Source organism: Podarcis vaucheri, assembly GCF_965113315.1.
Source record: "Podarcis vaucheri genome assembly, chromosome: 6".
NCBI lineage: Eukaryota > Metazoa > Chordata > Lepidosauria > Squamata > Lacertidae > Podarcis > Podarcis vaucheri.
The window spans coordinates 60615656-60635437 of record NC_138764.1 but is presented as its reverse complement, the minus strand read 5'-3'; the positions used below and the strand labels follow the sequence as shown (position 1 = coordinate 60635437).

General features: G+C 42.6%; 1 protein-coding gene and 1 long non-coding RNA gene across 4 annotated transcripts in view; one reads left to right on the top strand and one right to left on the bottom strand.

Moving 5' to 3' along the window:
* BAK1 (BCL2 antagonist/killer 1) overlaps positions 1-19782 on the top strand; it is a 40150-nt gene that overhangs the window by 9012 nt on the left and 11356 nt on the right. For all 3 annotated transcript variants that reach the window (XR_014220850.1, XM_082227134.1, XM_082227135.1), the window contains exon 2: positions 8410-8524. Coding sequence is in view for 2 of the 3 variants with exons in the window: in XM_082227134.1 (XP_082083260.1) it covers positions 8443-8524 (82 nt within the window). In the remaining variant the exon portion in view is untranslated. The remainder of the gene's footprint in view (positions 1-8409; positions 8525-19782) is intronic.
* LOC309534776 lies at positions 1320-11646 on the bottom strand. The gene is made up of 3 exons (XR_014220854.1): positions 11001-11646; positions 3040-3243; positions 1320-1527 (listed from the first exon to the last, which is right to left on the bottom strand). It is a non-coding gene; the product is annotated as an uncharacterized lncRNA (long non-coding RNA).

Sequence of the window (19782 nt, the reverse complement as noted above, 5' to 3'; positions counted from 1 at the left end):
CGCACTTTCTGATAAGATCAGAATGTCTACAATCTCCTGGCATTGCTGCTGCATCCACATCCATTCTGCCAGATTCTAGTTTCTGGCAATTGACTTGTTTCATTTCCTCTGTGGAAACAAATATCACTGGTGTTCCCGAGATTAACCCATTCCCAGCTGGTTAACATTAGAACTTGTGCTGTTTGAGTGCTTGAGTCCAGTTTGATTGTGGGTTCTTGATCATATGTAATGTGTTCTTTGGGTTGTTTCAATTTGATACCAGCTGCCCAGAGTGTGGCTTTATGAGGGAGGGGCAGAATAGAAAATATTTTAAATGAATATACATAAAATGAGAATGCCCTCAGTCCTCTATTTGCTCTTATGACTGGCCGCCTTCTGATTCCATACATATAGTTACAACCTTGTGGTCCATTTTAATTAATCTAAAATAACTACAAGGTCTTGCTTTCCAACATACAGTCGCTGAGACATGTTAGAATTCTGAAAAGAGTGGGGAAATCCCTCTCTGTGTTTGACAGCATGTTAAATCCATGCAAAGTGATCTGAAGTATTATGCAAATAAGGGTCTTATCTTAATTACACAAACCTGAAGAGTTCTTGGTGGGAACATTCTCTCTTCCTATTATTTTCATTTCTGTGTGCCCCTTATTTTATGTCTGTGAATAAGTTTCTGAGTCCTTGAAATGTGATATACAGGTGCTTATTATAATTAGCATTATTCAAAATTATTTACAGAGGGGGCAGGGCCCTGTCCTTGTATACTGTCTAAAGTACAATGAATGGTGATAACGTTAGGCAAATAATCATCAGTCACAATTGAGATGCCAACAGTTATGAGTTTACTAATAAAGAAAATCTGTGTATGACCAGTTCCTGTACCGGAAAAGATATAGTCAGCCGATGAGAGCTAATTCAGCAGCACAGAATACTGTATTTGGCATATGAAAGATCCATTTGCTAACAAAAATTGCAACACCAAGTTAAAACTTGAATTAACTTCCAGTGATTAAGATTCTGATTAACAGCACAAGTTATAACTAGAATAGTGATGAATGTATTTTAACTGACAGTGTTTTGGAGTGCCAGGGGAAGGGAAGACACAAGTTACAGAAAATCTGTAGCACAAAACTCATGTAGAGGGTATTATTATTATTATTCCCTTTGTTTTTTCCCCTGTATTTCACTCTTAAGTCCCAGGACGGGTTACAACATTTTTTACTATATTAAATATTAAAGGCATTAAAAAAATGCTGAAATGGTCAAAACATTAATAAGAAAATTCCACGGACATGTTTTCAAGTGTTGCATGGTTTTTTTGGTATTTATTTTTTTTAGGAAGATCAAACAGTACATTTTATGTCTGTCAAAGGAGGTGTTATGCAACATGTAGAATGATTCATTGCAGACACTATTCCTTGAATACTGTTGTGACACAGTTGTAGAAGTATTAGGAGGGCAACAAAGATAACCAAGGGTCTGGAAACCAAGTCTTATGAGGAATGGCTGAGGCAGCTAGGTATGTTTAGCCTGCAAAAGAGGAGGCAGAGGAGATATAATGGCCACCTTCAAATATCTAAAGGGGTGTCACATGGAGGGTGGAGCAATCTTGTTTTCTCCTGCTCCAGAAAGTAGGACTCAAATCAATGGCTTCAACTTAAAAGGAAAGTGATTCTGACTAAACGCCAGGAAGAACTTTCTGACTGTAAGAACTGTTAGAAAGTGGAACGGTCTCCCTAGGGAGGTTATGAACTCTCTCCTTCACTGGAGTTATTTAAGCAGAGGTTGGCTGGCCATCTGTCGTGGATACTTTAGTTGAGATTCCTCAACTAAAGTTGGCACAGGTTGGACTAGATAAACCTCAGGATCATCTACCTTATGAGGTAGCCTTTCTGATAACATCCCTCACTAGAATGAAATCTGAAAATTCAAACATACCCCAGGTGTTTCATTGAAATTGCAAGTCTTTAAATGGAAAATGTTGATGGTTTTCAATAGCTTCTCAGCCTTTTGCCTAACATCAAGTGTGAAAATCACTGCTTTTCATTTAGTCATAATACTACAGTAACATAATGTATATTACTCTGAATTGACATTTTTAGCATTAATAATGTGCATTATTTGCATTATTAAGCATGTTGGGAGTCAGAGGTGGGTCTGAACCAGTTATACAATATACGATATCTTTATTGTCATTGTCCCATGCAGAACAATGAAATTGAAAAACTACATAAAACTACATAAAACATTCAAAACCCCCTAAAAACTCTGAAACCCCATTTTAAAATACACTATACTATAGAGACCCCTTATGCTGCATTTAGAACCAGAATTGCATTTGCATAGAAACTGTTTCTCAGGCGGCTAGTCCTGGCCTTTATAACCCTATACCTTCTTCCAGAAGGCCGAAGCTGAAAGAGATCATTTCCGGGGTGCGTACTATCCTGCGCTATCTCTGCTGCTTTCTTATGGCACCTGGCAGCATAGATTTGATCTAAGGTGGGAAGAGTGCACCCAATTATTCTCTTTGCAGTCTTTACAACCCTGGATAGCATTGTTTTTTCCCTGGCCGTGCAGCTCCCAAACCACACACGCAGACCATAGGTTAATACGCTCTCCACAGTGCAATGGTAAAATGCCATCAACAGGTGGAGCCCATTGTCCTTTTTGTCATCCCCCTCCCCTCCATATCTGAAAGACTGCTTGCCCTCTTTCTTGGTCCTCTTGATAGTTCCCCTGCCTACAGAAGTTTGAAGGTGGTGGCCTAGGCTAGGACATTCTCTGTGGCAGTTCCTAGCTTGTGGAATTCCGTCAGCACAGAGATGCATTTTACACCTTCATTATAGTTTCTGATGTATGCTGAAAACATACCTGTTTGCTCCAGCCTTTGACCCCTGAATTATGTATTTTCAGGACCTGTCCTTCTCCTGTGACTGTTATTAGTTTTAACTTTTAAACACTGATTTCAAAAAAATACTGTATCATGTCCTGGGACCTGCTGGTGAAGGGCAGGTGGGAATAATAATAACAAAAACAACAAACCTTTCAGAAGTTCGTTATGTCTTTTGCGCGTTGCAGCAGGAGTTTGGTGTGCCATCATTTAATCACATCCAAGTCCATTTTCCTCTGCAGACTGTTTGCTTGGTGATTCGTTTTACAGCTTCTCATGTTTTAAAATCAAGCTAAGAGGTCTATAATCCACCAGGTTGTTCTCTTTCCAGCTTAAAATATAGTTACACAGAGATCCTGTCAGAATGAAAGTAACGGCGTTAGATTGTTGAGTGAAAATAAGGTATCACACTCTATTCTTTGACCTGCTTCTTTCATTACCTCCAGTGTTTCCCCGTCTCTCTCTTAATCATCTGGTTTATTTATTTAAGCTGCGGGAATGGGTGAAAGAGGAAGAGAGAGATTTTCCAGGAAATATCCACTCAGCAATTCCTTGTTCATTTCTCTCTGTTGTTACAACTGGGGAAGCTGAAGCTCTCTAGAAGTTGTTGGAATTCAGCTCCCATCAGCCCCAGCCAGAGTGACCAGTAGTCAGGGATGAAGGGAGTTGTAGGCCAGCAATGCTTGGAGGGTTACTGCTTCTCCACCCCTTCATTAAAAACTTAATGACAAGGAAATTCAGTGGGCGGCCAAAAAGTTTTTGCATGGAGTTGCAATCATAGGGAAATCTGCACATCTCCTTTAATTTCTCCCTGCTGCAGAGCTCTTAAAGACACAGCAGTCTTAACTCCATCATAGCCAAATACTGATTCTGTGCTTCGGTATTATTTGTTAGAAGCGGAATTAGTACTTTCCAATTGCATGAAATTCAACAGGTCAGGCATTACCCATCATTTCTCCTCTCCTCTGTTGATTTCTGCCTGCCATCCATGAAAACTCTGCCAGAAAGAGAAGGTAGCAGCCTCATGTACCAGGCAGATATAGCATGACCTTTCAGCACAAACACATTTTGCAATAATTTTGCCCACAGTGCCTATCCCTGAAAAAAATGTTCATCCTTCTGGCAATCTGAACATTAACTCTTCTTATACAAGAGATCATTTCCCTTATTTTATGGCTCCCACCACCACTACTGGCCATTGTGAGCTTTTCAAAACATACAGTGGAAGTTAACTCTTTCCCCTTTATCATGTAGATAGGCACAATTAGCCATTAAGTGTGTTTCTCCACCCCCACCCACAAAGTGGGTTTTAGTACTGCTGCTTGATGCCTCCACAGGAAAGATGATTCACTGTGGAGCTACTTGATCCCAGACTTACCGGTAGGCTGGTCAAAGGTTGATCTCAGTTTGTCAAACCAAACTGAAGACAACCAGACATTGATGAACATCACCACTTTCATTTGGTTTATGGCTGCTTCACACAAACTGACATTTCCTATGTGGAAGTTGCATATTCATCATGTGTCTATTTTGCTGCCTGTGCACATGACAAGATTCAGTTGTCAACTGTAGCATTCAAACAAGATGGACGCAGTTTCCTCAACCAAAATGGCTTCCATGAGGGGAGCGCATCTCGTGAGAAGTGGACCTGTTTACAGCCAACTGTTAGATTTTCCCCAGTCCTAGTTCAACAAGAAACCAGCAACAATGAACCTTTGGCCCTCCTGATGTTGTTGAACTACAACTCCCATCACCCCTGCCCATTGGTCATGCTAACTGGGCAGATGGCAATTGGACTCGAGCAAAATCTGGAGGGTTACATTTTTCCTCACCCCTGCTCCAGCCTTTGTGTCTTTAAAAGCAATCTGAGCCGCAAATGTCAGCAGGTGACAATGTTTCTCTCCAGTGCCTTGAAGGGCTGCCCTTGCTGAGTCATATGTATTAAATTTATGTAAAATTAGCAGGGAGCCTGCAGTTTGTTTGTTTTCTGGCAACCATAAAATGCCTTGCCAAGAGTAGGTAGCTACAGTTTAACCATACTATTCATTAGAGAGGTTTACTCTTGGTAACTGAGGAATGGGATGGCCTCTTTAATGCTAAATATAATGCAGAAATGTGGGCCCTTTGCCTTTCATTGATATTGACAACTTCTATCTATGTTCTAAGGTTCTTGCTGCATAGGAGCTAATGGAAGAAATTCTCATATCTTCTCCCTGCAACATGAGCTGCTGTATTTGAGGTCCTGAAAGCTCCTGGATATGGCAATATTTCTCTGTTTTGCTCCCAAGCGGGTTAGATTTCTCCTTTTCTGAATTTGGCTCACTGATGCTCTTTGGGTCCCCACAATGAACTTATTTTGAATCAGACAAAGTGAACTCATTTTGAAGATGCTGTTTGCATTCCAAAAATGAACTTACTTTGAGTCAGACAAAACGAACTCATTTTGAGTATTTGGGCACCATCATCAATGAGCCAGCCATATGAGAAGCATTAGTTATGAGATATGTTCTGCTTCTATCTCTGCTGCAGGTAACTGAATTTTGAAATTATCCCTGAGTGCAATTTCAAGCATTTTAGAGGATTTATTCAGGACACTAGCATCGCAGAAAGGAATAGGCAGTCTTCAGTGTCACTTTGTTTTCTGATGTATTCAAAGGATAGTCTTAGAGCTAAACATGTAACATTGCATTAGCTGATGCATTTTCCTTACATATCTTGGGGGTGGACTTTTTGCATACGCATATATAGTCTCATATACAGTTGCCTTGGAGTACACCTAGGCATTGAATTCAGTGGGATTTACTTCTGACTAGATATGTATGGATCAGAAGGTCGGCAGTTCGAATCCCCGCGACGGGGTGAGCTCCCGTTGCTTGGTCCCTGCTCCTGCCAACCTAGCAGTTCGAAAGCACATCAAAAGTGCAAGTAGATAAATAGGTACCGCTCCGGCGGGAAGGTAAATGGCGTTTCCGTGTGCTGCTCTGGTTCGCCAGAAGCGGCTTAGTCATGCTGGCCACATGACCCGGAAGCTGTACGCCAGCTCCCTCGGCCAATAAAGTGAGATGAGCGCAGCAACCCCAGAGTCGGTCACGACTGGACCTAATGGTCAGGGGTACCTTTAGCTTTACCTAGATATGTATGAGATTGTGCTGTAAGTTAGCAAAAGAGGTGGGAGGCAGCTACACTCCCTTTATAAATGCAGCACTTGTCAAGCTCCTTAGTACTGCTTGTTTTCCCACTATGAATACTTCTGGACTTAAATATTTTTTACTTCTCCTTGAAGCATATGCATATAGTATTCAGTGTACACACTCTTGGTTTCTGCATTGTTGGTTCCCATTTCTCTGGGTTCTTTCTATCTGGACACTCAGACAATGGAAGCTGTTCCACACACATTGATACTTGTGGATAGCAAAGAAACAGTGGCTTTTCTGCTTTGAACTGGGGGTGTGAGAGTAGAAGGTTTTCAAAATGTTGGTGAAAATGCACAGGTTTGTCTGTGACCCCTTCATGATACGGGGACACATGTCTTGGGTTTTTATTTCATTTAAAGTACCGTATTTTTCCATGTATAAGACTAGGTTTCCCCCCTAAAAAATAATGTCAAAAATTAGGGGGCATCTTATACACAGATACATCTCCCCCATTTTCTTAAATCTGAGACCCCAAAAATAGGGGACATCTTATAAACCTAAAAATACGGTATATGTGTAAAGCATGTTGTACTATCAAACTAATGATGACAATTAGCTATGTTGGTTGTTATGTACTCTTTCCTTGATACTACACCATCCTAGGGACACAGGTGGCGCTGTGGTCTAAACCACTGAGCCTCTTGGGCTTGCCAATCAGAAGGTTGGTAGTTCAAATCCCCACAACGGAGTGAGCGCCCGTTGCTCTGTCCCAGCTCCTGCCAACCTAACAGTTCAAAAGCATGCCAGTGCAAGTAGATAAATAGGTACTGCTGTGGCAAGAAGGTAAACGGTGTTTCTGTGCCCTCTGGTTTCTGTCACGGTGTTCCGTTGTGCCAGAAGCGGTTTAGTCATGCTGGCCACATGACCTGGAAAGGTGTCTGTGGACAAACATCAGCTCCCTTGGCCTGAAAGCGAGATGAGCGCCGCAACCCCATAGCCGCCTTTGACTGGGGTCCTTTACCTTTACTACACCATCCTGTACTGTTTTTTTTTTTTTTAAGGTAATATAATGCAATTTTGAATAGCGGGCATGAAATAACATTCAGCCACTTCTGGTTTGCTCAAATGGCTTCAAATCCTTGTTTGGTTAAAATGGCATTGACTTAAATGAGACTATGGGCATGATGAGCAAGGCATAGATTTCAGCAGCATTCTCCAGTAGCTCTGTTATTACTTGACTAGAATCCTGCATCTGATACTTTAGCTCCTGGAGTTGAGGATACTGAGGTTCCTGATTGTTTTCAAGTCACTGAAAAATACCAGTGTGGCTGAAATGCATCTGACAGTTTGAAATTTTAATCCGCAATCATAGAATTGTAGAGTTGGAAGGGATCTCAAGGATCATCTAGTCCAACCCCCTGCAATGAAGGAATACACAGCTGTCCCATATGGTAATCAAACCTGCAACCTTGATGTTATCAGCACCACGCCCTAACCAACTGAGCTATCTAGCCACGATACTTGTGGACTTTATGGTAGTTTTCTCTGCATGAATGCTTGTTCCAAAATGTCGGCAGTTAGCCATCTGTTTTTAAATTCATGTATTGCAACTGTAGTTTTTGGCTTCATTACATCCATTTAGATCTTCGGTTAAAGCATATTTTCTTCATGCTATTTCAACATAGAACTATTTTGTTATTCTCCTTTGGACACCTGCATTAAAACGAAATCCAGCTCCATTTTTTTGTTGCAGGTGTCCATAGGCATCTTGGGTTCCTGATCTGCTTTTCAAAAGCCTTGTTGAGGCACACTTTGAGTGCCTGTCTCAGAATTTTTGAATAGTAAGTGGAGGATTCTAATAGCTTACTTGAAGGCAAACAGCTATGATTGAAATAAGCCCAACATCCTCAATCTATTCACTATTGTCCCAGCAAATTCTCCCATCAGCAGCCAGGTGTTTAGCAGTTAGAGTCTTATAAAGATGCTATTTCTGGCATGTGTAAAATCATCCTGAGTGTCTATGAAATGTTTTACAAGTACGTTAGTGGGACCTCAAGTTTTAATTGACAACAGACTTTCCACTGATAAGGGAGTATTGCCAGACAGTTAAGGTTAAGGAACAAGGCTTGGATAGTGACACAGAGAGAGACAGAATGTTTTCTAAGGAGTGGGAGAGGAGACTCGCAGGACTGAGGGGAGTTGGAGGTGAGTAAGAAAAGCAGAGAGTCAAATTACTGAGAGGTGGAGCTAAAAGGCTCTTCGGGGAAGAGGAAGCTGCTGCAATCACACAGTGAGTCACATTACCCAAGGATTCTTTCTAGCATCCAGGTCCAAACTTTTGACTCTCAACACTAACAAATCGGTTTCTCTGACCCTGAATTTTTGCAGATTAACGCTGTTCTCCCAAAGCTCCCCTCCAGTATGGCTTCGAGGAGGAATAGCAGTGACCCAGCAAATAGGAGGAGGACAGAGAGACGCAGATCATCCCTGGAAGTTGCCTCAGGTAAGAGATGTGACTATCTGGATCTTTTGCTTTGATTACTGTAAAAGGATGAGTGGAACTATATCCTCAACCATTGCTTTCCTTTGCTGATCTTAAGATCTGTTTTGACCTTATAAGAACATAAAACTAGTCTTGCTGGATTAGCCCAAAGAGTTATCTGAAGTCCAGCTTTCTGCTTCCCACAACAGCCAATCAGATGCCTCTGGAAAGCCCAAAAGCAGTACATGAAATGAGAGCCCTCTCCTGCTGTTGTTCCCAGGCAACCGGTTACCTCTCATCATGAAAGGTAGCTTTATGGCCATCCTGACTAGCTTTCCTTAGATTTGTCTAATTCGATTTCAAAACCACCTAAGATGTTGGCCATCAGCACGTCTTGTAGCAGCAAAGTCTATACCAGGGGTCTGCAATCTTTAAGACAAAAAGAGCCACTTGGACCCGTTTCCGAAGGAAAAAAAAACTGGGAGCCGCAAAACTCGTCATTATAAAAATAACTTTTTTGTCACTTTTTATTATTTCTTCGTTTGACCCCTCAGAATTACTCCTCCTCATAGAAATAAATGTTAAATTAACAAGTTACCTGTGTGTGTGTGTGTGTGTGTGTGTGTGTGTGTGTGTGTGTTCTTCACTCCCCTTCAAAACAGTGACCAGCGTATACGCCCCCTTTCAATGCAGTGACCAGCGTACACGCCCCTTACAATGTAGCAGGCGGGCAGGAAGGTGACGTCGGGACGGTGCGTGACTAACGCACGCACCGCCCCATGCGACGCCACAGCCAGTACAGCGCCCGCCACAGTGGGGAGTGTCGGGGCGCTCAATGCGCCTCCTCCCCTCACTAGTATCCACCCCGGAGCCGCAGCAAAGGTGTAAAAGAGCCACATGCGGCTCCGGAGCCGCGGGTTGCAGACCCCTGGTCTATACAGTGGTATCTCATGTTACAAACACTTCAGGTTACAGACTCCACTAACCCAGAAGTAGTACCTCAGGTTAAGAACTTTACCTCAGGATGAGAACAGAAATTATTTCGGTGACAGCAGGAGGCCCCATTAGCTAAAGTAGTACTTCAGGTTAAGAACGGTTTCAGGTTAAGAACAGACCTCCGGAACGAATTCGGTTCGTAACCAGAGATACCACTGTACTTTAGCTCTGTACTTCTGGTTTTTGTCTGTCTTGAATCCCCCATAATTCAGCTTCATTGGATGTCTCCAGATTCTAATATTATGGGGGATAAAAGATTTTATTTCCCTTTGGTATGTGTGTGGAGTTCACAGGTAACCTTTCCTTAGATACTTACAAGAGAGGCCTGTTTCGTTTTAACTATGTAACAACAGTGCACAGGAAACCACTGATTTATAACAATTATCTAAATACTTAATGCTACACTCAAGTCAGTATGCGACTGTTTATTTATGACATTTGTATGCCATCCCGTAACATATAGTTAAGTAAACACAACTGAGATGCAAAGTAAAACATAAAGCTATTAAAAATAAAAATAATCCTAGCATTAAGTACAACAAAACAGAACTTGCTGCAGATTTTAAAAACAGAGGGCTAGATTCCCTACATTATTTGAATGGACTGGGTGAAGGTGTGTAATACAGGCGTGGGAACATGTGGTCCTCTGGATATTTCTGGACTACAACTCCCATCACCTCTGACCAATAGCTATGCTGGTAGTAACTGATGGGAGTTGGAGTCCAACTATGTCTAGAGGGGCGCAGGTTCCCCATCCCTGATTCAGTACATTCAGTGGAAGGTGCAGGCTGCAGCTGTCATCTATTTCCTCTCCAAAATTTCCAATGTGCCTGTTATAAAGGAATCAGTGCAATATAATTAAAAGTGCCAAGACTGAACTTAATTCAAAATGCTGAATGTGTTTTGAGCAGTCTTTCTTAGTGGCCGTTCTAAAAATCATTACATAGTCACTGTGTTGGGAAATAATCATTATTAAATAAAAATAAAACGAAAGAGAGAGATTGAAAAATGGAAAGTACATAACTGAAAAAGTGTCCCTCCCAGTTCATGATGTAAATATTACCATTGCTTGTTTGTTTATTACATTTATATACTAACTTTTCCTCCAAGGAGTTTCAAAGTGGTGGTTTTCACGGTTCTCCCATATTTTGTTCTCACAACAACCCTCTTAGGTTAGGCTAAGAGACAGCGACTGGTCCAAAATTACCCAGTGAGCTTCACAGCTGAGTGGGGATTCAAGTCCTGGTCTCCCAGTTCCTAGTCCAATACTCACTATTACACCAGGATAATTAACCCACACAGTTAAGACTAGGAGATAATCCTTATCTCCTCATTCAGAAGTGTGATCCTTCTCTGCAACAACAGTCTTTTCCTTAGAATAATTTCCAGAGCAGTAATTGTGGTATAGTACAATTTTGTTCACAGCATATGAAGGTAGCCTGGTAGACTCATTAAAAAAGAAAGCCAAACTGTTACAAAATAGTGAGTAAGCATCTCCTACCTTCTCCCACATTCTGTCCATAGACTGCAATGTAAATACAGATTCTGTTGTTCAACATCAGCCAGCTTCTCTCCCCTACCCTTTAAAATGTTGTTTATGGTCTCTGTCCTAATTAAGAGTGCTGGAGAACCAGAAAGCTTGCTCACTACTTGGTAATATTTGGGTTGGCCCAGGAAAGTTACTGCTTCCTATGAATTTGGGAAACTTGTGCACAGGAGCGTGCTCAGTCTTGTCTACTCTGACTGGAAGGTTCTTTCCAGGATTTCAGGGTGGAGACTATCTCATCCCTAGCTGGAGATGTTGGGAATGAACCTGGTGCCTTCTGTGTGCAAAGCGGATCCTCTGTCACTGAGCTACGGCCCTTTCCTATGTTTACTTAGAAGTAAGCGCCAGTGCATTCAGTGGGGCTTACTGCCTAGTAAATGTGTCTAAGATACGGGTCAACAGCACATTGTTTCATCATCCCATAGTTATCCTGCAGTCAATTGGAAGCCACGGAACCCGCGTCAGACGTTCGGGTTCCAAAGAACGTTTGCAAACCTGGAAAACTCACTTCTGGGTTTGTGGTGTTCCGGGAACCAAAACTTTTGACTTGCAAGGCGTTCGGAATCCAAGGTATAACTGCATTTGAGTTGGGCACACTCCTGATGAGCAAAATACTTTACACAAGATCAGCGCTTGGAACCTCCCAAAGCTGTGGGGCAGGCAGGGGAAGGAATGTTCAATTGCAAAGACTTTCCTCAGTGGTGAGCCTTCATGCACATTTTAACCTGTTCTACTTGCGGACTTGCAAATGAGTCATTGTAGCTTTGTCAATAATATCCTATGTGTAATTCTATGTTGCTTTGCTTTGGTTTTTTTACCTTTTTAGACAGGATTACATTGTATAATTTGTATCACAGCAGTATCCACATTTTTTGTCTGCCCCGGATCTTCCAACATTCAGCATTGTTGAATGTCCCTGAGTTCTAATATTGTAAGAGAGTTTGTGACAGATTTAGTATAGTGGAAGTTAGAGAGAATGAAAGAAACAATCAGGTGGAAGCCAGGCAATTATTTCCTTGGATGGGGCTCCTGCTTCCCGCTAGCAGTTCAGATGTCAATATTTCTTTGCAAGATAGTTGGCACGTCTAATTAAAAATGAAAGCTGGTTTGTGTTAAGCTCAGTGGTTTGTTTTTCTACAAGTTGCATCGTGGCTGAGTTCAAGAGTCTACTCCTAGGCAACTGTGCATAAGCCAAATTGCAGCATGCTAACCACTTCACCACCCTTGACAGGCTCTCTTTTCTATAGCTCTTGTATTATATACTGCTGCTCTTTGGGATGTGTTTGTGCACGGACTATTATCTGCAAATTCCTCTTTTAGTGTGTGCAAAATGCCATTTCTCCTTGTGTCTCAACACTGGAGTGAGCTTTAAGTGTGTGCAATGTGGGTCTAGAGAGAGATGTAGCCTCAGGACAGGTACTTTGCTTCCCGATCCAGTGTTTATAGAGTGATGCTGTTGTGATTGACTGCTCGAATTGCATCATATCTTCTGATGTGTTGTGGTGATGTGGGAGGAGTGGTCCTCAGTATGGGAATGGCTATAATTATTTTTTCTCTCTGTGGCCTCCATGTCATACATGTGCCATGTTCAGGGCTGGTATGAAGTCACACCACTGACCGGGGCATGGCTGAGAATTGTGAACTAGAAGAAATGCAATGATGCACTTTTAATTTTGTATTTGAGATTATGTTTGTAAGCAGCCTAGAGGTTCCAGTGGAGGCAGTGCACAAATCCAATTTGTAGAAATAAAAAGTACCCCACAAAAGCACAAGTTACTTGTACCGTTTAAAAGTAAAAGGATAGAACAGAATATGCAGATTTGATGCATGTTTTAAAAAGCATTCTATATGAATATATCAAAAGCGTAAACAAGGTTGACAAATACACAAGTTGGCCTTAATGCTCCTGCTTATTAAGGTTGCCAACTTACTCGAGTAATGTTTAGAGGTGCAAAATGCATTTTAATCATGACACTATTTCCCTGTGCCGCACATGTTCTCCCCATGACTCTGCCCCTTTTCAGCCCTTTCATGGGTATATCTGTCTTGGCAGTAGCATGTCTGAAGTTCTGTTGGCATGGTGGTGGTGCTCTGCCGAATCCTGTAGCCCAACCTTTCCCATTCTGGTGCCTACTAGATATTCTGGACTAACTCTCCCATCAGCCTCAGCCAGCATGGCCAATAGCTGAGATGCTGGAAGCAGCAAGATTTGGTGGGCACCAGGTTGGAAAAGGCTGTTTGTTACAGTATATGGAACTTCAGTACTGGATTGTGTTCTGAAAGAGTGCAGTCTAACAGGAAAACAGTGACATTGCATAACAAGTGTGCTCATGGGCTGCTTTCATTCATTTCAACATAGCATGTGAGCAGGAAAACATCCTGAGGCATTGTGCCTTTCTATTTAAATCTTATTTTAAACAAAATGAAAATGGAGCAGCAAAACAGGAAAAGTTCGTGATGATTTGAAAATAGAAATATTTTCCGTTTCAAAGGTTTTGCTAACTTCGCATAATGGGTTGCCCCAAACCTTTTATATTTTGACCACGTCCTGTTTATAAAGCTGGTGTTTACAAAGCAAGATTTCTGCCTTCTTGTGTGAACCAGGCATGATTTCATCTACTCAGCCGAGCCCAAAGCACATTTGGTCGCTTCTGGTCACTCGAAGGCTGCCACCTCTTCCTTGAAATCCTTTGTTCCTAGGCGTTTTTCAGGTTATGTCCTCTGATGTTTGCTTTCCCCGTGTATGAAATTTGTTGTTGTTCGGTGCTCAGTTGACTCATCAGTGTTAGTGAGTCAACAGTTACAATTCAGCTAGATTTGTGCAAAGGGAAACAGCCTGGTTTCAACTGAAATACACCAGTAGATTAAATGAAAAAGCTTCTAGCAGATGCATGGAGCAGAAGAAGAGAGTGTATTTCTTAACATAAACCCAGCTCCTAACTCCTTACAGGAGTGTTATTGTGTATAGCAAAAAAAAAGAGAGGTGTTTCAGGCATCTACAAAGCACACCTGTGTTTTCTCTCCTCTTTATCTACCATTCATAGCATGGGTGATGAACCTTTTTGAACTGCTTGGCCAGATCTTTATCTCTCCCTTCTTGGCAAGCTAATTTTATCTGACATCATATTGAAAGGGGAGTTCAGTCCTGCTTTCTGTAGCCGTGACTCTGCCTGACATCACACGGTGGGTGTGGTTTACAGGAAATGTGGTGGGCCACGTTTGGCCAGTAGAACAGAGGTTCCCCGTCCTTCATGCATAAGAGTTGCATCCTTCTTCTTCTTCTTTGGCAATCACTCATAGCCAAATAAGATTGTTTTCCATAAACACAGTTTTAACAGTGGGTCTGTGACTGTGGAGGCCAATTCTGGATCCCCACATCATTCCACAGTGGGGACATAGGTTTCCATGCGGGAGTTGATCACGGTGAGGGTTTGCCAAACATGCCTTCCTCTTAGCACGTTTCTCCCTTGCGTCCTGAGTTTGAGTGTCTTCAAAGCCCATGACATCTTTGGTAAAGGCTGTTCTCCAATTGGAGCGCTTGCAGGCCAGTGTTTCCCAGTTGTTGGTGTTTATACTACATTTTTAAAGATTTGCCTTGAGAGTCTTTAAACCTCTTTTGTTGATCACCAGCTCCATGTTGGAGTTGTGTAACATTTGTAAGCAGCTTAATGTGTGGTTCAGCCTTACCCTGAGAGCAGTGTGTGCACCAGCCCCAGCAGCTGCCCGGAATATGCCCGGGGAGCAGAATTATTATCAGGACTGTGGCAAGGGGTGAAAGGGTTAAACTCTGTGGTCCGAGTGCTTCTTCCTCCCACACATACCCCCTGCACTCAGCTGTTGCTTTCCTTTTGGCTGTGTTTGTCATGATGTACTGGATGCTTCTTTTTCCAGAAGAGGATGGAGACACAGGAATCCTTTTTTTTAAAAAAAAAGAACAATATTTGAAGACATGAGTGTTTTTCGTTCTCATTGTCTGCAACTTGTGGGTAGTTAGAATATTTGCAACCAAATTGTACCCTGAGATGAGTCAGCTGTATGGTTTCATTTTCACAAGACCCCACCCAGGACTGGTCTGGTGCAAGGCTTTTATTGTTTGATTTATTGACAGTGCCCGTTTCTGCTTTCAAATGCAGCTTTAACATTTGTATAAGCAGATGTCTCTCTTAGGACGCCACAGTATCACTATTCCTTAAAAGGGACCTGGCTGTTTTAAGTGTTGGCATTGCCCTCTGCAAGGATCAGCATTGCCTTATCTAGTCTGGCCTGGTGAGCTGCTTGACCATTGTCTTGATGGGAGTGAGGTGACACCCATAATGGTTTGCCAGCCATGGGCAATCTTATCTTATTCACAGTAAAAGGTAAAGGGACCCCTGACCATTAGGTCCAGTCGTGACTGACTCTGGGGTTGCAGTGCTCATCTCGCTTTATTGGCCGAGGGAGCCGGCATGCAGCTTCCGGGTCATGTGGCCAGCATGACTAAGCCGCTTCTGGCGAACCAGAGCAGCGTACGGAAACGCCGTTTACCTTCCCGCGGGAGCGGTACGTATCTATCTACTTGCACTTTGACATGCTTTCGAATTGCTAGGTTGGCAGGAGCAGGGACCAAACAACGGGAGCTCACTCCATCGCAGGGATTCGAACCACTGACCTTCTGATTGGCAAGTCCTAGGCTCTGTGGTTTAACCCACAGTGCCACCCGCGTCAGGGCTGGGCAATATATCAATACATCATCCAAAACCAGTTTCAAGTTCATATCATATTTTTGACCTTGCAATATATTGTGAATCATGATTTGTGTGTACTACAGAAAAATCACAATGTGGGGAAAACCTTGGAGCCAGCCATTGCCTCTACATAGCTCCATCCTTATTTCAGACATTGTGATTTATCAGTATATCACAAAGTTTAGCTGGTGATATAGCATGTTGTTGAAAACCAGATGTCGCCCAACCCTAATTCACATAGATAATCTGGTGAAATCTGTGCCTTGGGTCATCAACATCATGGAAAGTGTAGAGCAGTTTATACTATGGCTGCCTTCGCATGTTACTGTAAACCATAAGCTGTGGCACACCATAAAGGAATAAATTTCACTCAACTTCCCTCCTCCCCATTAATGTTGGAATGAATCAAGCCACAATCCTTGGCTTAGCGTTAAGTCGAAAATGGGTCTTGCTTTGTTTCATTCCCCACAAACCACTGTTGGTAAGCCAAGAGCAAACCTGGGCCACAGATCATTGTTAACCACAGTTCTTAGTTCCAGTATAATGCTAAGCCAGGGATCAGGGGTTGTTTCCTCACAATGCTAGCGGCAATGAATAAATTGGATACATTGCATGCACAGTAAGTCATGGTTTGTGGCTTATTATGATGGGCAAACACGGCTAATATCTTACTGAACAGACAGTTGCTTAGATGTTCACTTTAAACAGCCTAACCTACTGAAGCATCTTCCACCCCACCCTGCTCCCTCCATCTCATGAAAGAGTTAGACCCCAAAAAGGCCAGGGGGAGGGGAAAGGGCTCTTTCAATGAAAGTTATGCTTAAGAATTCCATGGCACTTTGCATCTTCATACTATAATGCAGTTATTGATTAACTGATGCAAATGACTGTTTAACTTCTTGGAAACTTGAACGTGGTTTGCAGATAACCGTTCGGGAAATGTAGCATCCAGTCACATGACGTTTCAGTTTCTACTTCATAGTTGCTTTCCTGAAGTTTGGAGATTTGGTGGTAAAAAATACATTTCTCACTCCTTGTTACAAATGACCAGGTTTCCTTTTGTGGTAGCATGTGCACCTCTGTAAAGTTTCCAAGTGGTAAATAAAATCATTTGCAGCCACCTAAAGAGCTTGTTGTGGTCATGTTTTAAGTTGTGCCAGGGAAAGATTTGATAACACTGCATACAGCAAGGAGTTAACTTTTCACCTGATTTGCAGCCTAATATAAACTTCCACTTGGCCACGCTGGAGCCAACAGCGCCAAAGTTTTCAGCAATGTGTGTAAGATTTCAGGAGCACTGTATAGTTTTACCTCCATTTAATAGATGGCGGATTTAGAAGGGCAATCTGTGCAGGAAACTTGCTTCTGGACCCAAATGGCTCTTGCCCCATCAGAGGGTGATGAGAGGAAGGCAAAGAAGAAGAGAAGAAGAGTTTGGATTTGATATCCCACCTTTCACTCCCCTTCAGGAGTCTCAAAGCGGCTAACATTCTCCTTTCCCTTCCTCCCCCACAACAAACACTCTGTGAGGTGAGTGAGGCTGAGAGACTTCAGAGAAGTGTGACTAGCCCAAGGTCACACAGCAGCTGCATGTGGAAGAGCGGAGATGTGAACCCGGTTCCCCAGATTACGAGTCTACCGCTCTTAACCACTACACCACACTGGCTCTCTGGAAGGCACAGCTCTTCTGTATTAAGAAGTCTTTTAGCAAGATCTGATGCATGCTTACTAGGAAGTAAGTCCCATATTCACCAAAGCTTACTCCCAAGGAAACATGCCTAGGATTGCTGCCTTCGATGTGCATGGGCTAAGTGGCCTATGAGGTTCACACACTTCAGTAAGGATGCTACATTTTTATGGTGCCCTTCCTGTGATGTCCTCAAGATGGAGCACATGGTCCCCTCTCCCCACATCCTCACAACAGCCTTGTGTGGTAGGTGAGGCTGAGAGTGGCTGGCATAAGGTCATCTAGTGAACTCCATGGTTGAGCTGAGATTTCAACTGGGGTTTCCTCAGGTCAGTGCTGTATCTACTGTGCCAGGCGTGTCCAACTCCCAAGAGACTACGATCTACTCCCACTATTAAAAAAATCTGACAGTGATCTACCCATTGGATTGCCTGGGGGAGGCTTCACCTAAGTCAGGGGTCAGCAAGGTTTACCTCGCCTGGGCCGGTTCACACCCGGGCCGCAATTTCCTGCATCTGCACAGACACGATTTCCGGCATCGGCGTAGACGTGATTTCTGGAGTCTGAGCATGCACAGACGCGATTTCTGGCACCGCGGAAGCTAGTCCCCACGCTGCACCAGTTTAGCGCAGTGCACAGGGACTCCCCAAGTGGGTGGTTCATGGGGCAGTTCGTGGGCCGGTTAAAGGACCCCTGTGGGCCGCCAAAGATTAAGGCTTTCTGGGAGATGATATATAATGAAATGAAAAAAGTACTTAAATGTACCTTCCCTAAGAAACCAGAGGCCTTTCTCCTGGGCATAGTCGGCCAATTGGTGCCAAAGAAAGATAGAACTTTCTTTATGTACGCTACGACAGCAGCAAGAATACTCATCGCAAAGTATTGGAAGACACAAGATCTACCCACCTTGGAAGAATGGCAGATGAAAGTGATGGACTATATGACACTGGCTGAGATGACTGGCAGAATCCGTGACCAGGGGAAAGAGACGGCGGAAGAAGATTGGAAGAAATTTAAAATTTATCTTAAGAACTATTATAAGATTGAGGAATGTTAAAATGTCGAGGTTTTGAGAAAGAAAAGGGGATTACAGCGACATAAGAGTAAGCTGAAGAAAAGATTAAGAGGACACATGTTGGATAAAATTAATTAGAAGTTGCTGAGAAAACTTTGGAAATTGGGATGCAGAAAGGGGAGGTATGGGGGAGTCCGAGAAGTGAGGGTTATGAAAAAAAGGTTATGAAATTATACGTGTTTGTATGTCTTTTTATTTGTTTGTATTGTTTAAAAAATGTTGTAAAACCAATAAAAAATATATATATAAAAAAATAAAGGACCCCTGTGGGCTGCTTGTGGCCCATGGGCGCTAGGTTGCCTACCCCTGACCTAAGTTGTTGAGCTTTTTAAATATATATTTTTTTAATTGTGAGATCGGTAAGTATCACACAATCAACCAGGATCACAATCAAGCAGTTGGACATGCCTGTACTATGCTACATGCTGGTTCTAACTTCATGGTGTGATACCTATCCTACTGTTGGAACTGATAATCTTTAAAAACGTCTTCACAAAGTACAAAAAAGTGGTTTGTTGTTGCTTATTTATATTTTGCTTTGGGACCCAAAAATCCCTGCATATTAATACTACCTAATATAGAATATACTAGAAGGCAACCCTGTTTAGGGATGTTTTTAATATTTAATGCTGTATTGTTTTTAACACTCGATTGGGAGCCACCCAGAGTGGCTGGGGAAACTCAGCCAGATGGGTGGGGTATAAATAATAATTTATTATTAATTATTATTATAGGTTCAATAAATCAATCATCAAGACTACAAAAGGGAGCAAAGTCACTAAATATATAATATTTGGGAGTTGACTGGCCTAAGACCATCTCACTCAACTCAGTCACCATCTTTAACCTTAGCTTTCAGCCCTGTATTCCCTTTCCCTCTCAGGACATCAGGCAAGCAAACAGGACCAACGGTGTCCCCTCCCCCGTTCACCACAGCCCAGGCACAAAGAGGGTAGCTCCCTCCCTTGCCCCAGTGTAAAAGGAAATGCTTGCTCTTGCTGAAAGATGGGATGGAACCTTTTTCCTTTCTGAACTTCCTAGTTAAAGCTGGGAATGCTAATGTGAGTAATCTAAAAGCTGTCCATTTGGCTAAATGAACAGAGGTGTGCACCCTCGTGTTTCCTGATACGGAAAGTCAAACTGAGTGGAGATGGTAAAATCCTTGCTGAGAAGACTCTGCACTTGACTGTACTTGTCCAAAATCCATGGAATGTGCCTTGTCTAATCTCGCTGGTTGTGTCTGCAGTCTGG